This window comes from Apis mellifera, linkage group LG5 (genome assembly GCF_003254395.2).
Source record: "Apis mellifera strain DH4 linkage group LG5, Amel_HAv3.1, whole genome shotgun sequence".
NCBI lineage: Eukaryota > Metazoa > Arthropoda > Insecta > Hymenoptera > Apidae > Apis > Apis mellifera.
In genome coordinates this window covers 4,934,487-4,961,393 of record NC_037642.1, presented here as the reverse complement: position 1 = coordinate 4,961,393, position 26,907 = coordinate 4,934,487, and the positions used below count along the sequence as shown (strand labels likewise).

The following is a 26,907-nucleotide window of genomic DNA, read 5'->3' as shown; positions in this document are numbered from 1 at the left end:
GTATTTTTTTTTTTTCTTTTTTTTTTTTCTCTATCTACCTTCGCCTTCGATTCTCTCGCAATTAAAAATCTTAAGTCCTTCTTCTTACCATCCCCAAAATCGAATTTCTTCTCTCGTTACATCGATGGAATTTTTATGAACACATTTATTCATAGAATGAAATATATAAATTTACGTCAGGTACACTTTATATCTCGTACTGTCCCTCTTCTGGCGTTCGGATATCTGTTTGAGACGAGCGGCCGCGTAACGATCGTCGTTCCATTCTACCGGTGGGACAGGAGTCGATGGCCTCTCTTCCGTTTGACTGAAAGCCCTTCGTGGCGGAAGTTCCACCATTTTTCTATTGCTTTTACAGTCCACGCTCGCTCGTTTCCCGGAGTAATTGGCGATGCTTGCGTAGCTCGCGTCGCTCGCACGAGAATCTCTCTTCGTGGGAGTTAGAGGAGCCACCTCGGCATAGCTTTCCCTAGATTTGCCGCTAGCGTCCGAGGGCCTCTTCCTCTCGCCCTGGAATCCACTTTCTTCCGTGCGCGTCGTGCGCGTCGATCGAACTGAACTTACTGTACGAGTCAGTCGGGCGGAATCTTCGGTGCGCGTCGATTTTATCGAACCCTCTGTACGAGTCGATCGCGTGGAATCTCGACGAGATATCTCGTCGTAGTCGTCGGAGTACGTTCGCCTCTCTTTGATCTTCGGCTTGGCCGTGCCAAGATCCTCGCTGAATCGAAGCTTGTCGTTGAATTTTCTTAAACGTTCCTCGTATTCACTGTTGAAAGTATCGGTACCGTCTCCGAGATCCTCCTCTTTCTTTGACGTTGGTTTAACTCTTTGACGATGATCCGATTGATGATCCCTCGTGTCTTTCAGCTGTGTCACACATATTTTTAATTTATAAAGAAATTGTAAAGGGGAACAAAGGAAGTTTGTATTGTATTACCTTGATCACGTTCATCCTGTCGTTGAATTCTAAATCTTGGCTATTTCTACGAATCGTTAGACCCGCCCTTTCCTCCTCGCTGCTACTTTTACTTATCCACGTGTTTCCACGTCGAGCATTCATCGCCCTCTTCGGCCACTCATTCTCCGTTTTGAAATCGTACAGATCCCGCATACGTTGAGTGAGTCTTTTCGATTGCTCGTTGGCATCTGGGGAATGCTTTGTCGATGATGACAACTCTTGATTCGATTCCGTCTTATCTGAAATTAAATATGTAAAATTTAAGAATATTCGAGGCAAATATTTTATTTTGTATATAAATAATTATTACACAATATTCGCTTAGATTAATAAATTATTTGTGTTGATTAGATTAATTTTTATATAAATCTTGTTCAGCATTGTTCAATTCATATCCGCAGAACGCGTGATGATAGATTAATATATTTTTAACGCGATAGTAGTAGTAATATATTAAAATTCATTGCTATTGTTCACCTTGTTTTTGATTACTTTCCGTGTCAGACTTCGACGCCATTGGCGCGAATTTTCTCAATGGCTCCCACTTGGGCGATTCTGTCCTACATTTTTTAATCTGGGCGTTGTCAGTCGCGTGACAAGACGTGGCTTCCGCCGCGGAAGGCTTTCTTTCCGGGTTCATTCGCGGTATCGGGCATGGAGACGGATTCTTGACGAACGTCATCCATCTGGTCGCGGCGTTTTTCGTGATTTCGCAGCTGTTGCTGATCCTTGCGAATGGAGATGCATCGTAGCGGAACCTTGAGGTGTTAATTTGCGGTAGCCACCTAAAGGTATTTGGTATCAGAAATCCATTGTCGTGACTCGATACATTTGTTTAAGCGCCAGAAATGGTCAGTTTTCTTTTTTTTTTGTTTTATTGCTTTTTTTTAATATATATATGTATATATATATTTTTTTATATTTACCGAACAAACGAAAACTGCGTTTTGTTTTGGCATTGTATAACCATATACATTTTCTATCCACACCAAATGACCAACATCGAATTATTATTATTATTATTATTATTCTATTTACATACAATTTGCATGACGACATAGTTAATCTCTAGTGATCGATTATTACAGTTAGTGCAACGTTTCCGGTACGTTTACTTATCACGATACTGTTACGCGATCTCAAATAGAATTTCATTCATGGCATCGGTTTCTTTTTGACTAGGAAAATGTGCTCTGTCAACCTCGTCGCGATCGTTCTGGGGTCGCTGCATTCCGTATTCCTTCGTTCCTCGACCAGTTTCTCTTTCTTTATATGGGTGACGTCCGCGCTATGACTCCTGCCTGCCGTCTGCCTGTACGTGATCGGCGTATCGTTTCTCTCCCCATCGGCGGACCCCTTCGTCGTCGTCGATTCCTCCTCCTTCGTAGGAGATAATTTCTTTGGTGTGCCCTCGCTCGTTTTTCTACCGATATCCGCCACGATTTCCTCGGTTTCGCTCGTTACCGAACGTCGTTTCTCTTCGTCTCTCGTTGGCTGCGGTGACTTCTTTAACGCCGGTTGAATACGCGTGATATTTTTCGGCAGTGGTATCCATCTGGAGGGATCGAGCTTGCTCGTGTCCGGTATCTCTGTGTGCCTTCTTTCCTCGACACGTCTCTCCGTGTATTTCTTCAAGCAATCTACGTCCGCGCTACGACTTCTTTGGCTACGAGGGGATCGAGATGGTCTTCGTTGACTGGTGCCCAATGGGCCAGCCCTTTCCTGGGTTAACAAAATCTTCGTTATTACTATACTTGCTTTAGGAAGAATTATCATTAATAACTATAATTTCAAGAATTATTCACCTAAGCAAGATGTAACTTCGCGTAATCCGATATGTGCAGAATACCATGCTGGGCAGATGCGATGTGCAAGCTGGCTCCGCATGCTCGAGGATTTATTCTGAATGTGTGTAATTCTGCCACTTGTGTACTGCACGCTGCTGCAGAATTCCCGCTGGATGATAATTTTCTAGCCCAGAATTCGTTTCCTATAATTTAAACGACTGATAAATAAATTTAGTAAAATATAAGGAAATATTTTTATTACAAGGATGTATATATATTATTTTAATTAAAGTAAACTGTTGTAAAACCTGGTAACGCGTTTCCATCCCATGCGTATGTAACCACGAGAAGTTTGTTCGTGTCCGAGGGTCTGGTCAATTTGCTGTGAGGCTCTCTGAGAGCAAAGTGGATCTTTATATCTAAAAAATGTCGATTCGTTAACGATTGTCTTTGTTGAAACGAACGTGTTAAAATCATCCAACGAACCTCCGAGATAGTCGCCGTTCTCAGCGTCGCCGCACTTTTGCTGATGGAAATACGCGAACATTATGTCCGACACATATCTCAGTTTCTTGTTCATCTTTCTGAGAGCAATCTCGAACGTCTTTAGGAAATATATCTCTTGATCTTGAATCACTTTCCATACACCTGGAAATATTTTTTTCATATGTGTGTGGAAATTACAACACAATTATTCTAATAGATAATAAATTATGAATATTTCTGTAAAGAAACTTACTTACCCAGACCAAAGCCTACGACGTGTAAGAAAGCAGTTGTGTTTTGCTTCTCTGCTCGTGTGTTCGCTTCGAGAAGTATGATTTCTACAGTGAGCAGCGTTCTTTTCATATAATTTTCGATGTCAAAAATTGTTTGATTATTTATTGAAAGATATCTTTTGTTGTCTTTCGCTTTAAGCCTCTTCACCGCTTCCTCGTAGAGCGGATGGTATTCCTCGCCATAGAATTTCGCCCATAAAACGCGCAATTCGTGCTTTTCTTCCGAGCTTCCACTTGTCTGGGATCCATATCTATCGTGCAGACATACAATCTTTTAATCAAATACTTTACAAACATTTTTTGTACTTTAAGATACATTCATTGTAACGAATTTCAAACAACTCACCCATTGTCGACAGTGTTTTGTTGAGGAGTAATAAGAATGTCTTGATATTCCATAACGATTGGTCGTTCAAATCTGCAAGAGACGAGGCAAAAGAAGTGAAAAATGCGATCTTTTGCGGGAAAAAATCAAAATTTTATATCTAAAAGAATTCTAGTAAGCATATCCAATAGTTTTGTTAAATAAACATATAAAAAAACCTTGATCCCACGACACCTATAATGACTCCTCTCGGCTGTACAGAGTCTGGATCGGTACTCACGACGCCTTCATTGTCTCGTGAACCGTTGTTTATGAATTCTGTGTGGGAGGACATCGCCATCATCGCGGATAATTTGATCTCGTCGTACGATAAACATTTCGTTAATACCTGTTAGCAACAATACATGATCAATCTTGTATCATTCTCAAAACAGAATTGTTTTTTTGATACAATTGAAAGATACAATACTTAAATATTCGTTAAAAAAAAACGATATTGATACAAATAAGATAGATAACTAACCAAAGGTTCTTTTTCTTGATCCGTTCCAACGTTCTCCCATCCGTTCACGCCTATTTTTCCGTCGATCAGTTTCCACGAATCGACAGGCTCGTGAAAATGTACAGCTCTCTTCTCCAGTAAACGATGAATAAATTGCACCAGACCCATATCCTTATACATGGATCTCTCGATTGCACTGCCGTATAATCGTTTGTGTTTCAACCATCGTGCCAGCAATGGTAACATCGCCTCATGTATCAAAGGGTAAACCGAATTCGCGTTCATCTACAATTAAATCTGGGACCTCAAATGTTGAATTTGAAATGAAATTAATAATACTTAAATTAATAATTAAGATACGATTTCAAAGTTGGTATTATATATTAAAAAAAATTATATGCATATGATTATATCAATTGTAATTCTTTTACATTCAATGAGAGTACGAGGAAGAAGGAAAGGAAATATCTAAGAAATTTTAATGGTCTAACCTCGAGGATGTTTGTGCTAATTCCTCTTTCTTTCAGAGCAGAACATCTTACGGTGTTAATTGGAAAATTAATAGGAAAGGCCTCGCTTCGTTTCATGATTTGTGTCAGGGTCGTAGGTGTCGATGTCGACACGTCGATACATCTTCTGAGAAGTTCCTTCGTGTCGTCATCAAAGGGAACACCGTCCGGTGCTCCAAGCGTATTCTCCCACGATATTTCCGGTGGTTCCTTCAACAATGCCTGTTGACGGGTGTCATCCACTTGCGGTTGATTCTGTGAAATCGTATAAAATGAAAAAAAAAAAAAATATCGAAAAGATTAACGACGATTTCTGAATTTTTACTTCGAATCAATACACTTGAAGTATATCAAACAGGGTTAAAAAAGAACGGTTCGAGATAAATTTAAAACTTTATTTATATGCAGTGTTAATCGACGGAATCCCTCGATCTGAAGATAAGATAATATTTATATGATAATAAGATAAATTTCTCAATATCTAGTTTATTACATTGTAGAATTAAAAAATAATAATTTTCAATTCAATCGATCTTTGAAAAGATTCATTCTTTTTTATTCTTTATATCGTTTATTATTATATGTATTAATGAAAATAAGTTTCTTGTTTTCAAATTTCTTTTTCAAATTGATGCTCTTATAAATAAATAATTTAAAAATATCTTTTTCCACAATTATCGTATCAAGTTAATAGTTAGCAAACAAGAAAGTGAACAGAAATTGGGACATTTACCTTACACCGCGACTTACGTACGGAATAATATAAAGAAGCAAGGATCCTAAGAAAATTTACTAAAAACTAAAGTCGTGTTCTATTAATACAAGCGTTGATTAGAGCAAGGACGCGATCTCTTTGATACTTGAGCATGAAATCCGTTAAGTAGCGGAAAATGTATCCGTTCACCCTAGCGAGTTACGTTGAACATGCTCCCAGCCCCCGGCAACCCCGTAACGCGAAGTTAACTTCATTTTTCTGTTTACCGATTCTGCCACCTGAACGACAGGGGTGAGCAAGAATTAAGGCTAGCCCGCGGCCATGGAAAAATCGACTCAGCACTAATTTTTTTATATTTTCTGGTAAACAATTGATTTCATTTTGTACCCTTATTTAACGTGTATTTATACGTAATTGTGAAATGTAATTATTTTATAAAAAATAAAAATGGAATGAAAATGAAGGATTGAAAAAAACTCTTCATGAGTAAAATTTCATTTTATTAATGGTTATTATTATGATACTGCTATTTGCTTGAGATATTAATTCATCTCCATTCTGAGTTAATCAATCGTATAGAATGAGGATATTTTAATATTATTTCCAAATAAATTGATGAACTAAGATCTTACATTTTCTCTCAATTATCTATTTTCATAAATTGAAAGTTTTTATTATATTCGCTCTTTTATTCATGGATTTAAATAATTTCAAATATAAGTAGTTTTTTCTTAGATTTATTATTTTAATTTTTAGAAAGAAATAAATAAAATCTTCAATAGGAGGATATTTTAGAAAATTATATGTACGAAATTTAAAGATTTAAGTTTTTTTTCTTAAAAATAAGAATAAATGATTAATTAGAAAATTGCAATAACTTTAAATTAAATATATATACATTAATATGTTTATATTATGTTATATTAACTGGAATATTGAGATATCATTAAAAAAATATGTAATATTTATTTATATACATATTTTATTCAAATTGAAATTATCGAATTCAATTATATTATCTTACATCCTTTATTTATAAATGTTTAAGAAACGTTATCATAAAGAAGAGAAATAATACTAGTAATAATTTATTAATATTTATATAAAAAAATAATATCTTCCAATTATTTCGAGAACGGAAGTACACATGATAGAAATTGAATATGAAATACTTCATATTTCATATTATTATTATTTTTACCTGTATTTAAATAATTCGGATTTGTAATACAGTTGATTTTCGCCAATTTTTCTTAAAAAGTTATACAATAATTTAATAAATACGTCGGGAATACAAAAACTTACCCGACGTATGCAACATGCGAATAGTGACATGTCAACAGCTTCGAAGACTTGTTGCAATAATGTATATGATCGGTAACGGAAAATTTCGTCCTTGTCGATAATAGAATACAGTTTTTAAACTATTTCATTCGCGTTTTTCTTCGAAATATGCAAAATGCTAGATTGAGTTTCGCGTTAGAATTAAAAGATGCGTCCGCATGAGACAAGTCGTGAAAGGAAACTTGTTCACACGATACGAAATACACATGCGTAACTTGTATATTTTCGCGCTCGCGCACATTTCTTCACAGAACGGAAGGCTTACGTATGATTTGCGGGAAATTAGGATAGATTGATTTATCAATCATTCGATCTTTTTGAAATTGCATAGATAATTAATTAACTGTCTAGATAATCGTAGTTTATAAATATTGAAAAAACAATAGAAAAAATTTTAAATTTTAATTTTAAATTTTTAATAATGTAGATATCTATAGAATAATAGAATGTCTATATATTTTGTAAAATTTATATATTTAACTTGAGCATTTTTCGAAGAGATGGCGCCACGAGACGGCACAGATATGTGCTGCCATCTCTTTCAAAACAGAAGAACCCTAACTTGAGCACTTTTCGAAGAGATGGCGCCACAAGTCTTTATAAGTATGTGCTGCCATCTTTCGCAAATTAGAGGAACATTAACTTAAGCATTTTTCGAAGTGATGGCGCCACGAATCGACATAGATATGTGCTGCCATCTCTTCCAAGACAGAAGAACCTTAACTTGAGCACTTTTCGAAGAGATGGCGCCACGAGTCTTTATAAGTAAGTGCTGCCATCTTTCGCAAATTGGAGAAACGTTAACTTGAGCATTTTTCGAAGAGATGGCGCCACGAGTCGGTACAGGTATGTGCTGCCATCTCTTTCAAGACAGAAGAACCTTAACTTGAGCACTTTTCGAAGAGATGGCGCCACGAGTCTTTATAAGTAGGTGCTGCCATCTTTCGCAAATTGGAGAAACGTTAACTTGAGCATTTTTCGAAGAGATGGCGCCACGAGTCGGTACAGGTATGTGCTGCCATCTCTTTCAAGACAGAAGAACCTTAACTTGAGCACTTTTCGAAGAGATGGCGCCACGAGTCTTTATAAGTAGGTGCTGCCATCTTTCGCAAATTGGAGAAACGTTAACTTGAGCATTTTTCGAAGAGATGGCGCCACGAGTCGGTACAGGTATGTGCTGCCATCTCTTTCAAGACAGAAGAACCTTAACTTGAGCACTTTTCGAAGAGATGGCGCCACAAGTCAAAAGATAAACTTTACTATTTTTTATGAAATTTATATATTATTTACAATTAATTTTATTTAATTCCTAGTAATATATATAAATAAATTCATTTTATTTAAATTCATTTAAAAAATCTCATAAATTGATATTATTATATTATAAAAAAAATATAAATATAATTTTTAATTAAATAACTAATTAAGTAACTAATTCTATACATATTTACATGAATCTGTCACTACTATTTATAATATTTAAAAAAACTATGAATTCAATATTTATATGAGAATATTTAAAATATATAAAAAAAATTATTTTTAAAATCTGTTAATTTTACTAGCTTTTATGATTTCACTAAATGTAATTCTTGTATTTACTATTTTAAATTATAGAAAACATTTTTTTAAAAAAAAAAGAGCATTAATTTTTTTTGCGATCGGTATTTCAGAACATAAAACATAGTCATTAGATTAGATTTTAGATTTATCTTTTATCCTTATATTCTTATATTCTTCTTTATGCTTTCATTAAAAATGTATTTATAGATAATTGATTTTTGTGATTTTTTTAAATTAAATTTTATATTAAATAAAATTCATAAAATTATATGATGTATATTGGAAATGGATATGTATGTGAATTGGAAATACAAAAAATTTTGTATATTGTTATAATATTATTATACATTATAATTTTTTATAGGAACAAATAATGAAAACTTGCCTGAAATCAATCTCTTTTGTAAATATTCCTATAAGTTTTGAAGAACACATCAACTCGAACCAATTCGCATGGTATAGCAGAAATTTTTTGAGGTCGACATAGTTATCGGTTGAGAAATAGAAGGAAAGTATGCAATATACATATAAACGAACATAGGACATTACGAGGGGAGAGGAGTTTGTTGGGAAAAAAGAGAAGGAACAAGAAAAATACGTCGATAAAACTGAGGTGAATGCTGCACGGTGAACGTACGGTACGCCGAACCCCCGTTTTGGAGGTAAGTAGTTAGTCCCTCTCTCTTTACAACTGCTCAGGGACGGCCCAAGACGAGTGTGTTTGAATGATTTCTTAAGCAAGTACGCTGAAAGCTTACTAATTATTCACTGCCGGGTATAACGGATTTTTTAAAAAATTTATTTCCTTCGAATATTAATAACTTATAATATTTCATTATTTTCAGATATATTATTATGAAATAATTAAATTAATGTTAAACAATAAATTATATTTAATTGTGAATAATTTAAAATAATTTTATAATGAAAATATAATTATATTTTTTGATATAAATTTTTGTATTTAAATGTAATATATATATATATATAATATAATTTTATTTATATATATTTATATGTGTATATATAAATATATATCTAAATTATTTATTATAATTTATAAGCTATTGGATATCTGTCCTCGTGCACTTCACCTTGATATTTGATACTTTCTTTGTCAAAGATCAAGGCACGGTATTTTAATATGTCGCACCTTTCTTTTACTATTTCCCCAGAATAAAACTATGATTCTTAATCAACATTGCAGAATGTAAGATAAATTTAGATATAATCAAATATTTTTGTAATGTTTTTCAGTGTTTTTATTAATATTTTGAATTATTTAAAACAGAAAAATTGATATTTAATAATATTTATTTTTTTCTCGTACTTGTCAAAATCAAATAAAATAGATAAACTGAACTCAATCTATGCATAGAAAGGAAAACTGAAAATATTACTCATATTTCTCTATTATACTTAGTTATCATTTTTCTTCCTTAATTTATTACTTAAAAGTTAAAAAATTTTGTGCATTATATTATAAAATCGAAAGAAGCGTGAATTGATTGTGTACAATGAGCTTTGTATGCTAGCTACGTACCTGATGTAGTCTCACGGGCGAGGGCCTTTCAACTCGATCCGTATATTCACTATAGTCTCTCGTAAGGTGTGGTTCTCAGCGTTCTGGTCAGAACTATGCTCGTCCGGAATCAACAAGTGCTTCTCGAGACTACGTCGGGAAAACACTTGACCTAACTGAACTTAGTGAATACCTTTTTCTTCGTAACGTCGTGTGCAAGAGAGAATTCGAAGAGACCGCGCATAGGTGGCAGAAAGAGTCACGGAAACTGACTGTGTATATAGATCGATGTGAGTTCACGATCTTGAGAATAAATATTGTGACATCGGTTCGAGTTGATTATAAAGATCGATCTTTCCGTATTAAGATTCGATTGCTCAAATGCGAGACCGGAATCGCCGACATTATGTGTACTTCGTAGTGATCAATGACTGGATAAATTATTAGTTTTTCTACGTCGAGATGCATTTATGACGCGCGTGTTCTTTCGTCAAGATCGACAAGGATTCTATGTGTATACCGGAGTTACGCTACACGTGACTTCACGCCTTGCCGACCGCGTGTTTATTATATTGCAAATATAATTCAGTAGCCAACATAAGATTGAAGTTGACGAGGGAAAATCATCAACTATGAAGTACTGTAAGTACCAATCTTCAATTATTTAGTAATTAAGGATGTGAAATAAGAGAAATGTTAGATGCAGATGTGTGTTACATTTGTGTTAAAATGATCGACTGTACATATAATGATTCTAATATGTATCGAAAAATTGTTCTCTAGAATCATTTGTTTTTAGACTTCAATTTATGATTCTTAAGTTATTTATTTGACAATTTATCCTATAGATGATAGATAATATTTATTAATAGAAACGTTTAATATTATTGAACAAATTCAGATTGCGAAATATGTGATTTTGAAAGAGACAGACTTATATTATGATGATATTATGATTTAAAAATGAAATTTTGTATAGAATTTATTCGATGAAAATGAAAATAACTGTCGATAAAATAAAACTATAACGTATAATTATAGTCATCCTTTATTCTAAATTCTATAAAAGCTGTTTAAAAAACAAATTTTGTGATACACCTGTCACTAGAATGCTTTTATATTCCTGTATGTGGTATAATAGAATGTTTCATCAAAAGAATGAATTATTATTCGAAATTGATTTTATTTTAATATATAATATGTTTTATAATTAATAAATAAAAATTACGATAATTTTTTAGAGAATTAACTTTACGTTTGAATGTTTTATAATTAATAAATAAAAATTACGATAATTTTTTAGAGAATTAATTTTACGTTTGAAAGTTAGTGAACTTTCTTTGTCACATTGGTAGTAACTGGTTTGAAATCGATTATCGATAGATATTGTAACGGATTAAATTAAATCGTTAGAAGTTCTTCATAACCTATTCTAAAAGTATTTTGGAATTTAAATTTTATTTTTAAGATATTATTTATCAACTTATATTATATATACAACTTATATTTTAAAATATTCTAGAAAAATTTTTTTCTTCGATTTAATTTTTTAATATACTTATACATAATGATTTAAAGTATACATTTTTTATTCGTAATTTAATTTGTAATTTATTTTGAATTATAATTACTTATTTATAATAATTTAATTTATTATTCATTTGAATTTATTACAGAAATGAATATCTTAAGCATGTTAAATGTTATTTATTATTTATTATTATATTATTATAAATAAAATCAATACAAATTCGAAATAATATTCGAGCTAATGTTTTTATATTTGTTAGTAATATCTGTTAGTGATATTTTTTAAATTTTTTTATTGTATAATAAATTCGTTTGCGATATAATGTATTACCATAAGAATTTTCGAACAATATTATATATAGGGAATTTCTAGAACAGGAATGCGGATATAATAAAAATATAAAATAATAAACCAATATATAATTTGACATATTAACGTAGAAATCTATTCAGTTAAGAATTTCTAGGACAGAAGAATAACGTTACTATGGTGATTCGTTCACCAAACACGAACATTACAACACCATTCTATCGAAAAATATTTGAATATATGCATACAAATTCCAGATAAAAAAAATTTGATTGAATATATAATATTATATAATATTTACTTTTGGAAATATTTTTCCTTTGAAAATCCGAATGAAATGGAATATTTAATTTTGTATTATGTTAATAAAAAAACAAATATAACAATAAAAATATTTGTTACTAAGAATCTTAACTAAATTTGATATGAGATATTTCATTATAACAAAATAAAATTTTGTATTAAAAAAATAATTATAAATATTTATTCCAAATAAAAGGAAAGATTTTTAATAAGATTTTTAATAATTAAAATTAAAATATATTTAATGTTATTTTATTTATACAAATAAAATATAATATAATAGCACAGTTGACTCACAATACAATATTCCATCATGTATAATTCATGTGTGCATGATCGTGTCCTTTGATATGACTAACTAATCGTATGTATCTTTGTATTTTTATTTTTAGGTTTTCGTATAGGACAATGTTCTCACATCATGAAAATATCGAAAATAATTATATTTTGAAGGATATATAAAACATAATTACTTGCATATAATTTTCTTTTTATCCTTATGTGTACATATATTTATCATTAAGTACGTAATAAATAATTTATGAAACTGGTATAAAATATAAAATTTATAAATTAAAAAATATAAATATTGCATATAAATATATTTTCATATTGTTATTTTTATTCATTCAGATATTCATTAATTAAATTCAAATATATTGAATTTTTATCATTTGAAAGTATTATATTCCAAATGTGAAGAATCTTTATTCATAGAAACGAGATATAGAGGTAAATGAGAACTTAAATATTAATGAATTTAAATTATTTTAATTTAAAAACATAAATGTGGAGAAATGTTTTTTGAGGCTCATTACAATCCTGTCCAATTCACTTTTCTTTTTATTTCAGATTGTACACTTTCCATAAATCATATCGAACAATAACGAGAATAATTAAACGAACGGAAAGGGAAGAAAGAAATTGAATTGACGTCTCTTTTACTTCAGAAAGTACCGATAGAAATTTCCCCTCGTCTGGTTGCAACGGGATCGAACGAAAGCGCAATTCTCTGGATTAACTCGGTCACAACATTGTGCATTCTCTGACAGGCTTGTTGGCTATACGGTCTCTATTGCAAACCACGATTCATAGATCGGTGCGTGAGCAGCGTTCGGTTATTCACTCGCGCGCGCGCTTGTACATCGTGGAACAAACCGCAAAACGCGGGAAACCTTGTGCTCGTTGTTTCAAACAATACTATAATGATACATGATAATAGCCGGCGAAGCGTGATTAGCGTGCTTCTTAAATTCCTCATCTATCATTCAAACGTTATTTTTAATGAATGGATTTTTATTCCCTTATTCCCCTATTATAACCGCCATCGAAAAGAACAATGTCCCTGTTTAAAGCTATTGTATACACGTAACATGCGTGTATCAGGATGTTCGATGCATTTCGTTTTGTGACGAGGTGATATTTAAAATATGTAAAAGATAATATTTAAATTACATATTCATTGCGTTGCTCGAATGAAAATTTGTCAATAGTTAAAAATTTATTTATCATTATTTAAACATTATTAATATAAACTGTCAAATATTGAGGACATTGTAATGTTAGCACATTGATAACAATTTATGTATATTATGTTTATGATATGTGCATCAATTTTTTTTTTTTACTTATAGTTGAGCAATTACATATTCTCAAGTTTTCTATTTACATTCTATTACAAGTTCAAAGTATTCTTTTTTCATTTCCATTCGTAAGAGAGAAATATCTCTTACTGAAAAAAATATTCGAATAAGATATTTATCATTCGTTATTATATGTAATTAAATTATATACTAAAAACTTGATAATTAAATGAATTACACGTTCAAATAACTACACGTTACTAATGATGATGGAAAAAATTTTGCTATTGTTTCAAAATCAATGTATAGATCGCAACACAATTTTAGGTATAACAATAATTATAAAATCATATTTACTCATGCATACGTTGCTTTATAATGATTTTTTTTTTCCATTTAACATTACATCAAGCATATAAGCTGTATTCCATTGTTGTTAGTATTAGAAATGCTCATGACAATGCAGACTCATATTTATGCTTTTATAATGTGTGCATTATTGTGTGTGCATTACAGTGTCAAAAGTCAAATGGTCACGTGTATAGAAAAAGATTTCATTTCAAGCGTTTTTTTGGGCTAAATTAAAATTATATGTCGAGCAACGTAAAGTGAAAAGAACCGAAAGTACATAAACAATAGTTTTTATATTATCACTTTCATTGTAAATTAAATTCGTTAGATGAAGAATCATGCACGAACAAGTTAAGATGTCTTTGTATTATATATATATATATATATATTCAAGTTTGCATGCAGTCTTGGAGATTTCTCTTTGGTTTCACTCGGTGGAGATTGGACCGTTGAAATATTAGTGGTAACAAACTCTTGCTTACTTTCGAGTTACGCTTTCAAAAATATAAATTCAAGAAAATATACATAAAATAGATCATATTTAGATTATAACATTCGATTCTTGAACTTGTGGAATTTTACATACATAAAATTTATGACCTTAAATTCAAGAATTTTGAGCTTCAGAAGAAGTTTCAAAAAATTAAACAAATTATAACAAATTAAAACAAATATAAACAAATATTAACAAATATTTCTCTACTCGATTCTGATGAAATCTTAGAAATTTCTCTAAACTTTTAAAATTAAAATTTTTAACATCTTTATATTAGATCCCACTAATTTGGAAATTTTATTTGATTCCATGAATCTTTTCTACCAAGTTAATTTTATCTATCAATAATTTTAAGACTATTTTATATTATTTTGTTGTGTATTTCAGATTATTCTAGACTTTTCCCTTTCTAATGAATTCTTAATATTGGGGAATAGATTTATGTCACATCGTGATTTGTTGCAATAGCGTAAATGAATCATTAGACAACCATCGATCTTGTCTTGATTGTCTCTTGATTGCAGATATAAAATAGCTTTCATAATTGTCTCTAAAAGTACAATTGTTCTTCTTGATTGCGGTCATTTGTTCGATATAATAAAATTGTAAGAATACGATTTCTTCATAGATGAATCGTGAAAAACGTTTTCAATTTAAAACAATGTGTATAATGAGAGCTTATTATATGATTACATCGAATAAGATTGCATCTTCGTAAAATTTCACTTCAATTATTCGCATTATCAATCAATTGAAATATTATATGTATTTGAACGAATGTAAAAAACATTTGAAATTCAACTAATTGAATAATTGAATTGAAATTAATCGTTTCATTATTATCTATGATGTAGAATGAATAACTAATGAATTAGTACATAGTTGTGCGCAACCCACTCATGAAAGATGTTGACTTTCACTTATTGAGCTCTACTATGAGATTTCATTGCTTGACATCGTGTCGTTTATATTATATAACATTTTAATCATATCTCATTGTTGGTGAAACATTATTATAAAGTTGTTTGACAAAAAAATACGATTTATTCCAAAATGAACAATTGAGGAAATTTTGTTGAAGTAGATCAACGTGACGTTTATGGATTTGCTTTGTTATTATGAATCATAATTGCATCTGGACAGCATAAACTATGACCACGATAACGTTAAACGTATAAACTCACGGCAATTGATAACCAGTTCGATGCCCTATGTATTCTATTTTCCTTTTACTTGTCGAACAAAAAATTTCTAAAGCGATCCCATATAATTTAATACAGAAAAGCATGAATCTTTTTCATTTTCCCTTTGTTTAAATTCTTTTCTCAATTTCTCATCTTATTTTATCAGATTATGGAAATACTTGCGAGAAAGCTCGCGTACTTTGTTTGTAAGGATAACGTAGATCAAAATTTCCAAGCTTTCAGAGGGAATCTGATTAAAACCTGAAAAAGTGCAAGTTCTAATTTTTAATCTCGCTGCTCATTTCATTCTTTCTATGTATTTATCAATTGATATTATGAAAAGCTTCATGCTCAAAAATTTTATTGCAAAGTAACAAAGATTTGTCTAAATGAATAGTAAGTTTTTATTCTTCTTTCTAAGCAAATAGCATAAAATTTTCACTGGTTATACGCAATACTAGCTAATTAATTAATACTTAGAGAGGGAATAGTAGGAAACTCTGAACTAATTTAGAATGGTGACTAATACGTTGCTGACATTTCAGTATTAAACTATTGCAAATGAATGTGGGTAACGTACATGGAAAAGAAGGCATATTTATAAAGTTATATCTATGATCTCTCAGCACGCAATAAGCACTTGTTATTAAATGATATAACAAGTGTTCATTTTATTATACATTTAGATGTTCTTGGAACTGGAACGATATCCCTGTACATGGTATCTTCTTCGCAATTATTCCTTGGTCCGGTCGCGTAAAAAGCAGATTGAATAATGCGTATCCGCCTCGTATAAGGACAGATCGTCGGTAAGATTCGTTTCTCTGAAGGGACTAGTCTTGTTCGTTTACGTGATGCGATTTTGATGTTCGATCATTAGTATAAAATCGATCAGATTGAAATGAAAAGTCAAAAAGAAAAAAAAGAAAGAAAGGAAAGAAATGTAGAAATTGAAATGGAAGCATAGAAAGTTTAAAACATTTTGACAACGTTTCGTGCAAGAATAGAAATATTGATTGATTAAGTTACATTATCAATTTCTATAATTCCTTGAGATTTTTAGATTAGATTATTTATCCTTGTAATATTAGTGATATTACAATTTAATAAGTTGAACGTATTATAAGAAAAATATTTTGTAATCGTGTCAGATTAGATTTAATCTATTTATCTAAATGGGAATTCCCCTATTCTGCAAAAAATTTAATCGTCAAAATATCGCTTATATATAAACTGTCCTGTAACTACGAGTTCTATTACATTTTATATCAGGAAGAAGATTGATGTGTGAGGAAGATTTGTAAAATTCTTGTGTTACAGTAATGAAGGGGACGATTCTAATTTTTCTAAGCGTTCTCTCAATGAGAACGATGGGTTTGCCGAACGGGGCACCGGTAGATTCATGCCAAGATCTGTTGCCTCGTCATCCTGGAGTTACGAAGCAGGAAACTCAGCCTCCTCCTTACCAAGTTTTACCAGCTGCAGGACAAGGTAGAGTCCGCTTAATTCTAGGAAGCCCTCACGGTCTTGCCTACGAAGGTTTCATGATAGTTGCACGTGACTCTGAGACCGGTGAATTCGTTGGAGAGTTCGCCAACTTGCCCGATTCAGCAAAAATCGTCGAGTGCACACCAGGCGTAAAGGTAAAACCGCATTGTTGTTTTGTACTGCGTAAACTGTTTCCGAGTTAATTTTAATAACGTATGAAATAAATAACAAGTAACTAATGGATAAGATAAAAAATTACAGATACGTGTTTGACAAGTTTTTAAACTTTTTTTTTTTTTTTTTTTTTTTGAAATGAAAAATTTATTCAATCTTTTCGATATATTTTCGTATGTAAAATTATTTTATTCCAATGATAAGAATAATAAAGTTGTAATAAATGAATGGCCTATCGATCGTTTTATGAATAATTAGGAGAGGTAAATAGTTTTTAAAGATTCGATACTATTTTTTTATTTTCTGATTAAAAGTTTAATGATTTGCAGAATCATGCGTTCGATCTTAGTTAACAAGCTCCTCAAGGCTGTTTGATTGTCATGCGTTTTCCGAAGGACAGAAGCAAAATGTTACACGACGATTAAATAGTTTTTTCTTTTTCTTTTGTTAAGAACGCGGTGACTCATACGAATACCAGCAAGAAACACAATCTTGAGTTTGATTGGGAGGCACCTATGGATTACGAGGGAACTATTGTATTCAAGTGAGTATTCAATGAAACCAAATTTATCAATTATCAATTACTTTTGATTTAGTTAAATTATCTCATTGATAATTTTTTTTTTTTTTTATTGAAAAACGTTCTGACAATTTCGACAGTGTGATTTAAATCGAAGATAAATTTTAATAATATTCATATATTTAAATGAATTTATTTTACTTTTATTCAATAATACATTCTGCGGTAAATGTATCATGACGATATGATAGTTGGGCGAGCAAAAAAATAATTCATAGGAATGCGGAAGCGAGATGTATCGAATCACAAAAATCATGTGGTACTTTCACATTAAATATTTTTATAATGTTATCATGATTTCTTTTCAAAATCAATTTAAAGATTTCAATGATACTTATCACTTCTATTTAATTTTAATTGCAATGATCAAATTGTCTTTAATATTTTTTTTTTATAAAAACTCTTTCATTCCTGGAAATATTATCTTTAATTTATAATATGTTTCATTGCAATGGATTAGTCATGCTTTTAACTAAATAAGAAGTCACTCGGTAGAACTAATAAAAAATTCATTCACAGAATATCGATGAGTCACTTTATCAATTTCTGGAATAGAACTTGATTTTAGGATGTATATTCTCGTTCATAAATATATGAATATTTGCTGCTTCCAATAAATGAATGATATAAATTAATACACGTAATGATATTTTTTTGCTAAATTATTTAAACTTTAAAGAATTAATAATTAATAATAACATATATAATAGACGTATACATAAGAAAACGTATACATTTTTGATAATATACTTTCTTGAATATAAAATAAATATATAAAATTTAATGGAATTTATTAGTAACTTTATAACTTTCTCTAGGTAATTGTCACAAGAAAGATGTCTGCACGCTTATGAACAAGATATATGTATGTATATAACGTACGCACGTAATATGCTACTGTCTGTTCGCATATGAATTACGATTAGGAACGAACGTAGGTAAACCCCGTGCCTCGTGCTACGGGGCTTACCTATTCCCGTGCACGGAATACAATATAACGTGCATAACGGTGAACTGTGAAACGGTTTGGACATTCGTTATAAACTTTTCCGTTGGTAATCGGTGTCATTGATTATTCTTGAATGCTCAATTAATATAGGAGATAGCCATTAAAATCTTCAGAAATTTATATCGACAGTCGTAAATAATCATTTATTCCATTTTTGACATACGGTATTATTATTCACTTATTTTTGTCGTCTCGTTATTTTCATTCGTTGATTCATTCGTGAATTCGAAACTTGTTTTTGCTATCGAAATGATTTTTCAACATTACAAGCTCGCTCGTTATTCGTTCTCAACATTGTTATCTTTTGTTCCCACGCCTGCTGCTAATGGGTTGCATCACGTTGACCCGGAAGATCGTAATTTATACACGTTATCTGTCGAGATGTTGGAATCGACGTTCTCTGTATCTCTTTTTTCCTTTTTTCTTCTTGTGGAAACGTAAGGAAACGATTACATATTAGTTGTGGAACATCGCAAACAAAACAAAACATCTTCTATTCTTTTGATTTAAAGAAAAGACGACATATGTATCTGCGAATTATTTTTCGATTATTTTTCGATTAAAAACTTTCCAATTTCACTTGATATTTAATTGGTATTCAAAAGTTTGCACGCGATTCATTTACATCGAGAACTGTTTACTTAAACTTTCAGACAGTGGGAACTGTGAATATTAAACAAAAGATTTCTAGACATCAATGGATCGGTTATTAACCAGTTACCTAGTTTCAGATGTAAATAAATAGTACAAGATGTATATTTATTACTTTAATTCTTGAAATTCCACGAAAAGAAATGAAAATAAACTCGATAAAAGCTGAAGGAAACTGATTAATACACACGACATAAATTACCATTCTAAATACCCAATAACAACATATAATTTTTCCGAAGTAATAACCATTTAATTCTCATTAAAATTTTACTATACTATTATTATTACTACTTATACACTAACGCAATTACTGTTGTATTAATGATTAAAATGATTTATATTGCAATTAAGAAATTGAAAGCGTGGAATATTTTCAAATATAGAAATAAAATTCCTTGTAAAGTAACGAAAACTTTTGTGACCGATGATACATGCTTCCGAATCAAATTCACGATACTTCTTCGATCCACTTGTTCAAAGAATCAAGATACTGTTTTAATTAATCGATGCAAGTCGATACCATATCCTCGTTTTCTATCAGTCATTCGTTCGAAATACTCTTATTTCCCTTCCACTTTTCACAGATCGATTCACGCTTCTCCCGTTGATCTTTCATGTCTGATATTTTCCATACTTTTCTAGGTCCACGATCGCGCAGGATTACAGTACCTATTGGGTCGAAGTAGAATCGCCTCAAGTTAACGTTCGCAAGCGATCCATCGACGTATTGACCTCATCTACCTCGATCACCACGTTGAGAACAACCACACCGCCCTATTACAGCCCGACCGTCGATTACGAAGTAAGTATTCTCTCCTATCAAGTCCCCGACTGCTGATCACGAGGCAAACGTGCTTTTCACACTCGATAATCATAGCCACGACCGATCATCAACTGTGCACAGGTGGGAGGAGGGACCAAGTGAAATCGAGCTGTAACATTGAAATATTCAATCCTGTCTCTTTGATGTCTGTCTGTTTGTCGAATCGTGTCTGCATCTTCGAAGAGCAAATGCTGCCACGCTGGATGATTGGTTTGAAGTTGTTCGAATTTCGAAGAGAAATTTAGCAACGGATTTCACATTCTGCTTTCGGATCGTTCTTTGAATGATGCGTAAAACCATGTGTTTGTATATCAATTAACGATCTTCTATGGAGATTTTTTGAAAAATCTGACGAGAATCTTTGGACGAAGTATTTATTTTTTGATCTAATCGAAATAAAAGTTATGAATCAAGTTGTAAGTCAATTAAGAAAAAATTAGCAATAATAATGAATCGGATCGTTCAGTTTCGATTTCTAATATAAAATTCCACATATTTTAATACAGAAAATAATGCGATATATAATAGAATATTTTCCTATACGTATTTAATGGAGAAATTTGAGAAATTCTTTGAAATACCGATTTTCAAAGAAATCTGTAATGAACAGATTTCACGATAATTAATTAATGAATTATTCGAAATCCGAATGAACGTGGATAAAAGTACGAGGGTATAATTAATCAAAAAAAAAAAAAAACAAGATATAATTAATCAAAGAGCAAATTGATAATGGAAAAAGGGTGCATATAAAATTACGAATCGAAAGTATATTCATGTTTCGACGAATATTGGCTTGCAATGCGCGCCTGCATGTGTGCATACATATTACGTATTCATACACGTGCACGCTAGTTAGCCTCGTACAAATGCAATAATTTCCATCTAGCGGGATACGCTCTCGGTTTTATGCTTTATGTACTTTCGCCGTTCACTTTCGTGTATTCGGACGAATCGAACCGGGCCCCCGTGATTTTTGCCAACGTCCGCTCCATTGTCGATTTATTTCCACGGGACTTTATCTTCGTTCTATCAACGCGGCCGAGGACTAAAGTGGGCCAATGGCGAAACGGTGAAACGTCGTGAAACAAAGGGGGGAAGGGGGACGATAAACGACCAGAGTCGTATTTTAAACGATTCGAACGAAACGTTGTACTCCTCTTTTTTTTTTTCCAGGATTCTACCTCTGGATATCGAACGTGTAAAACGTTTATTGAGCGAAGAGGAAATGGAAAACTATGTATCCCCTCTAACATGATTTGCCTTATCTTTATCTTCGAGTAAAATAATCACGAGTCTAATTAAACTGTGTGCATACATTTAACGCATCAAATTCTTCGCATACTTATAAAGTAAATTCTTCAACAAGATCAGACGAGAAAAAGGTGTGGAAATGCATCGGGAGTGGTACGGTAACAAGTCGGTTCTTGGAGTGGCAATTATTCCGTTTCGCGAACTGTGTCTAAGTTGAAGGCCGGTCGTCACACTTCCTATCTTTCCTCTCGACACTTCGACCATTTCCTTTGTCATTCGTGACCATTTGTATTGTATTTACTCATCGATGTCTTTAAGCGCTCGAGCGTCGAATGTTGATCATTGCACTGCATTTCGAACGTCGTCGCATCGTGAATGTTGTTGTTGTTTATACTCTCATCGATAATCTCGGCTCGAGTATCGATGCACCTGTGAACACGAGGCGCAGAATTCGTGTAACACCTCTGATGAATGAAAGGATACAGGTCGATTTGTTTTTTTAGGTATCGTCCTCGATACCGGCCCACTTTCGAAAACGAGATCGGCGATGAGAAAAGATGACACGCGAATGAATTCATCAGTTTCTCCCTTTGGAAACTTTATCGAAGAGTTCCCCGAGTGACTGAAACTACTCCATTAACCAGCTGCGACGTAAAACCACTTCTCAGCACACATATCGCGGTGTAGGATTTCTCGTAGTAGAAATATCTTGTTATTTTGGATGAAAATAAATCTTTGGGAAATCTTTCGAAAGTTTCTCTTGGCAGACCAGATCATGCACGGTGTTTATCTATATATATTTGTACAAGGATTCAAGAGAAGTATTAATTTTATGGGTTAATGTTTATTCATATGTTACGCATTGCTTTATTTTTTTTCTTGGATTATTGGATTATATTAAAGATAAGATAATTGAGATATATATATATCTGAGGATTATCGACGCGACGAACTTCTATTTCCACGTGGAAGATTTCTCTTAGTGAAATTGTAAAAGTTATCTGAAGTAAAAGTTAATCTCCATTCTTGATTCTTCCTGTACTTCAGGAATATTGTTTTGCACAATAATTTATTAATTTGCTCTGTATTATGCAAAAGTACAATTTATTCAGTGTATCGCATTTGTACTTATTTATTTTTCAGCCGACGAAGACTGAGGATCCCTTTTATACCGGATGTGGTTCGACGAAAAATTGTTTCGGTACTCCGTCAGGATGCATAGAAGAAAAGAATTGTATCGCGGCAGTGACTGTACTCGTTCACGGGGAGCGATATCTGTTTGAATTGCAAGCACGTGACAGTAAATACGTCGCTGTCGGTTTATCCGATGATAGTAAAATGGTAAATTTTATCGATAATAGGAATATTTTTATACATGCATGATTACTAATTTTATTTTTCATTTCTATTGGACGATGTAATTAATATATAATTCTGATTAAGAGTATTAAGAGATTTAACGACCACGTACAATTTCAATTAACGTAATTCTAAAGCGAATGATTATTTAATCTTTTATATATTGCGCAGGGCGATGACAGTGTGGTTGAGTGCATGAACGAAGAAGGAGAAATTGGATTATACATGTCTTGGAACTCTGGAAAATCGAATATACGTCAGCCTATGGTGCGTATTCCGCTATTTATCATATTTATGGTGCAGAATACCAAGTGTTGCATAATTCAAATACCAATAGAGAGAAATGAATTCCGTGATTAAGTTATATTTACACTATTGTTATATTATTAAAAATTAAATTCTATATTAATTTTATACTTATTTGAAAAGATATCTAAGGCCAAAGATTAACACGAAAAAGAAGAGATTTCTATTCATTTATCGAGGTTAATATTATGCGACCAGGTGAAATTAATAATACGATCTTGATCCATCGAACTTCGTGGTGGTGGCTGACTTTCGCTCGTGCGTAATATCGTTACCTTCATCATTCCTTGATTGTGTTGATCTGCGGTTTACGAGAAATCTTTTACGTGACCTTGCTCTATTTACGATTTCATTTGCAGCAAGAAGGAGCCGTTGGATTGGAGGCAAGTTCGATCAAAGATGACATAATCTCGTGCAAATTTTGGAGAGAGAAGATGACTGTCGTTCAAGGCCGCGAATATGATCTCGTCAATACACCGTACAATCTTCTTGTGGCCTCTGGTAAAAGTTTAAAAAGTATGTAACGTTTCAATTTAACGTTCAAAAGTGAAATATATGATATACGAGTGCAGGATGAGAGAAAATAACGTTTAAAAAAAAAAATACTAGGTAATGGTATCGGATATCACGATACGGCACGCGACGCTACGGGTGGCGCAAAGTTATTATCCGACGTTGGCGATTTTACTACGGCGAGTAACATCTTGATTCGTGTTCACGGTGCTCTAATGCTAGCATCTTGGATCGGTACAGCGTCCATCGGCATGCTTCTTGCTAGATACTACAGGCAGACATGGGTCAGCTCGCAGTTGTGTGGAAAGGATCATTGGTTCGCTGTAAGTATCCAATTTTTCCCGTAATCGCGTGCACGAAACACGAACTGCAAGATCTCGATCCGGTGAAACTAACGACCTCACCAGGGTTGTGTGTGATGGCACCTATTTGGCGGGTCGATGCGCCTGTCTGTGGGTTCATGAGTTCGATCGAGGTTAATCGGAGGAATCACGAATAGAAGGGCAATTTGATGATGTCACAGAGTTGCTCTTTTCGAAAATTAACAATCGACGCGATGGTTGTCGCGATCATTGTAATTTAAATCGAGTGCATTAATCATTTTATATGATCAGATTTTAATTGGAAGACACTGGATGAAATTGTACCGATCGTCGTGAGAATTGTTTGCTTTATGACGTACAGTCTGGATAATAAATATATTGGTAATATTTCGTATATAATAATGAAATGACAAGAATTAAATTGCCATCGTGATTCCTGGAAATTCGTTAAGCATATCGATTTTATGCGATGATTGGATATTTTTAATTTAATGGATATTTACATTAATATGGCTTTTACTATGCACTGCACGTTACATTTTTTAAACAGTTATATAGTTATATAGTAGCTGTTATATTTAACGTTGTTGAACTCGAGAGTGTAAACGTTTCAGAAGAACACTTAACTTTGGCTAATATCCAAAGATAATATTGAACATATCTTAGATGGTTGAAGGATACTTATTAACTTTAGAAGATTTAGTATCAAGTTTTAATATTCGTATGATAATAAAATATGATGATATAATCGTTTATATTACCATTTTTAATTTAATATCGTACTTACTAAATATTAATTATAAGCAAAATATTTTGTTCTTTTTTTGTCTACTCAAGTGGCATAGATTTTTCATGATATTGACGTGGTCAATGACTATTGCTGCCTTTGTAATAATATTCGTTGAATTGGGTGAATGGAGTTCCGAAACGATACACGCGTCTTTGGGATTAGCCACCACGATTTTAGTTTTTATTCAACCATTTATGGCAGCTGCAAGACCTCATCCAGGAGCACCACGAAGATCTCTTTTCAATTGGGTGCATTGGTTTGTTGGGAATGCGGCGCATATTTGTAGCAGTAAGTCTTTCTAATTTTTGAATACCGTGCACGTTTCATTTTTTTTCTTTTTTCATTATTTCTATTAACAATGGATTAATCAACGCATTGAAATTCCTTTCACAGTAATTGCAATGTTCTTCGCGGTTCGAGTGAATAAGGCCAAACTCCCGGAATGGGTAGACTGGATTCTGGCCGCCTACGTAGTATTCCATATTCTGACTCACCTCATTTTGACAGTAAGAATGATATTTGATATCTCTAAAGTAAAATTGCTTTACATCTATTTGATATATATACGAACTTGGTAGGTATATTTTATCTACAAAGTATGACCTATTTTGATCTATATTTATAAATGAGTATCTCGAAAAAAAATATAATAAATTGATTGAAAAAGATTGAAAAGGTCATCAGAGTTTTACGAACGAATGAATATGTATGTCAAGATTGATTTGAAATCAATTATATCATATTCTTAATAGATTTTTGTTATTAGTCGTTCTATTAATCTTTTTGAATTTTTTAAAATATTGTATCATTTTTTTTATATTGTATCATTTGAATTATAATTATTATATAATATTCTTGCTCCAATAATCACAGTAATTCATTAAACATTCAATCTATTTCTAAAGAGATTAAATTTCATATTAATTTACTGACTGATTATTATTTTAGAGAAATCAGTCTAACTTCTCTTTGATCTCATGTAATCCATATAATATACTTCATGTTTGATTATTATTGCTGAAAATCTTTTTAATTATACAAGAATGAATATGAGACATTCAATATTCTAATTGTAGATTAGTTCCTATATTAAATTGATTATTTTAAAGCATTAATAATGAAGAAAATCAATATATCTTTCAGTTCGTTGGATGTGCCTCTGACAGACAAGCAAGTCAAAGGGTGAATTCATTTCCGATGAAAGATATGCACTCTCGTGGTTCAATGGTCCATCCAGATGCAAGGCAGGATGCTCCTGTAAGTTTCTTACTAATAAGAATCGGCGTGATGCGCCAGGAATTTCTAAAAATCTTCAGCGGATTCATTTCTTATTCTGTTCAATAGCATGCTGGGATCAGGAAATTTATCTTTGGCATATACTTTGTTGTAATCATCCTATTCGCTGCGGCTCTTATTGTAATCACGGTATTGGCGCCTATAGAAGAATCATGGACTACTTTCACGAAAACCATAAAAAATTATTAAGCTGATATTTAATGGTAAATTAAACATGAGATTTGAATTGTCATCATGCAATTCAATTGTTATATTATCAGCGATATTAGGAAGTTCATTATTTCGTGTATTGTTTATTCCGTGTGAGTGATTATTTATACGTAAATAAATATAATAAAATATTGAGTCGAGAGAAAGCTAATTATAGTTTTACAGGGACAACTTCAAAGCGTGAATATATAGTAATATATAGGTATATATTATTTTATATATTGAATGAGGAAAAAACATATTACTTTAAAATAGTAAGAATGCGCATTAATATTACCTTGTTACGAACGAAAGTATAATGAATATATATATTAATTTCTTTCATCGACTCAGATCTTCATTCACTTCTAATTTCTGTTTTCTC

General features: G+C 32.0%; 3 protein-coding genes across 5 annotated transcripts; 1 reads left to right on the top strand and 2 right to left on the bottom strand.

The window, feature by feature from the left end:
* Positions 1-3: 3 nt before the first annotated feature.
* Positions 4-2,769, bottom strand: LOC100578822 (protein IWS1 homolog). Its single transcript, XM_003249754.4, has 4 exons — positions 2,163-2,769; positions 1,439-1,746; positions 941-1,200; positions 4-870 (listed from the first exon to the last, which is right to left on the bottom strand). The coding sequence occupies exons 1-4, from the start codon at positions 2,735-2,737 to the stop codon at positions 172-174; spliced, it is 1,842 nt and encodes a 613-aa protein (XP_003249802.2). The 5' UTR covers positions 2,738-2,769; the 3' UTR covers positions 4-171.
* Positions 1,843-7,172, bottom strand: LOC409781. The gene is made up of 10 exons (XM_006561070.3): positions 6,884-7,172; positions 4,846-5,118; positions 4,376-4,639; positions 4,071-4,240; positions 3,874-3,945; positions 3,492-3,778; positions 3,235-3,396; positions 3,057-3,167; positions 2,767-2,951; positions 1,843-2,683 (listed from the first exon to the last, which is right to left on the bottom strand). The coding sequence occupies exons 1-9, from the start codon at positions 6,911-6,913 to the stop codon at positions 2,767-2,769; spliced, it is 1,554 nt and encodes a 517-aa protein (XP_006561133.1). The 5' UTR covers positions 6,914-7,172; the 3' UTR covers positions 1,843-2,683.
* Positions 7,173-10,071: 2,899 nt separating this feature from the next.
* LOC413128 (putative ferric-chelate reductase 1 homolog) lies at positions 10,072-26,678 on the top strand. 3 transcript variants are annotated; one of them, XM_006561067.3, is made up of 13 exons: positions 10,072-10,649; positions 13,003-13,249; positions 17,085-17,407; positions 17,879-17,970; positions 20,312-20,471; positions 22,890-23,087; positions 23,277-23,372; positions 23,771-23,927; positions 24,021-24,247; positions 25,085-25,325; positions 25,431-25,543; positions 26,181-26,294; positions 26,382-26,522. In XM_006561067.3, the coding sequence occupies exons 3-13, from the start codon at positions 17,087-17,089 to the stop codon at positions 26,520-26,522; spliced, it is 1,860 nt and encodes a 619-aa protein (XP_006561130.2). In that variant the 5' UTR covers positions 10,072-10,649; positions 13,003-13,249; positions 17,085-17,086. The 3 variants fall into 3 exon arrangements, with proteins under 3 accessions (XP_006561130.2, XP_396579.3, XP_006561131.2); XM_396579.5 differs by lacking the exon at positions 13,003-13,249 and having other exon boundaries at positions 10,073-10,649; positions 26,382-26,678; XM_006561068.3 differs by lacking the exons at positions 10,072-10,649; positions 13,003-13,249 and adding an exon at positions 16,259-16,573.
* The last annotated feature ends 229 nt before the right edge of the window (positions 26,679-26,907 follow it).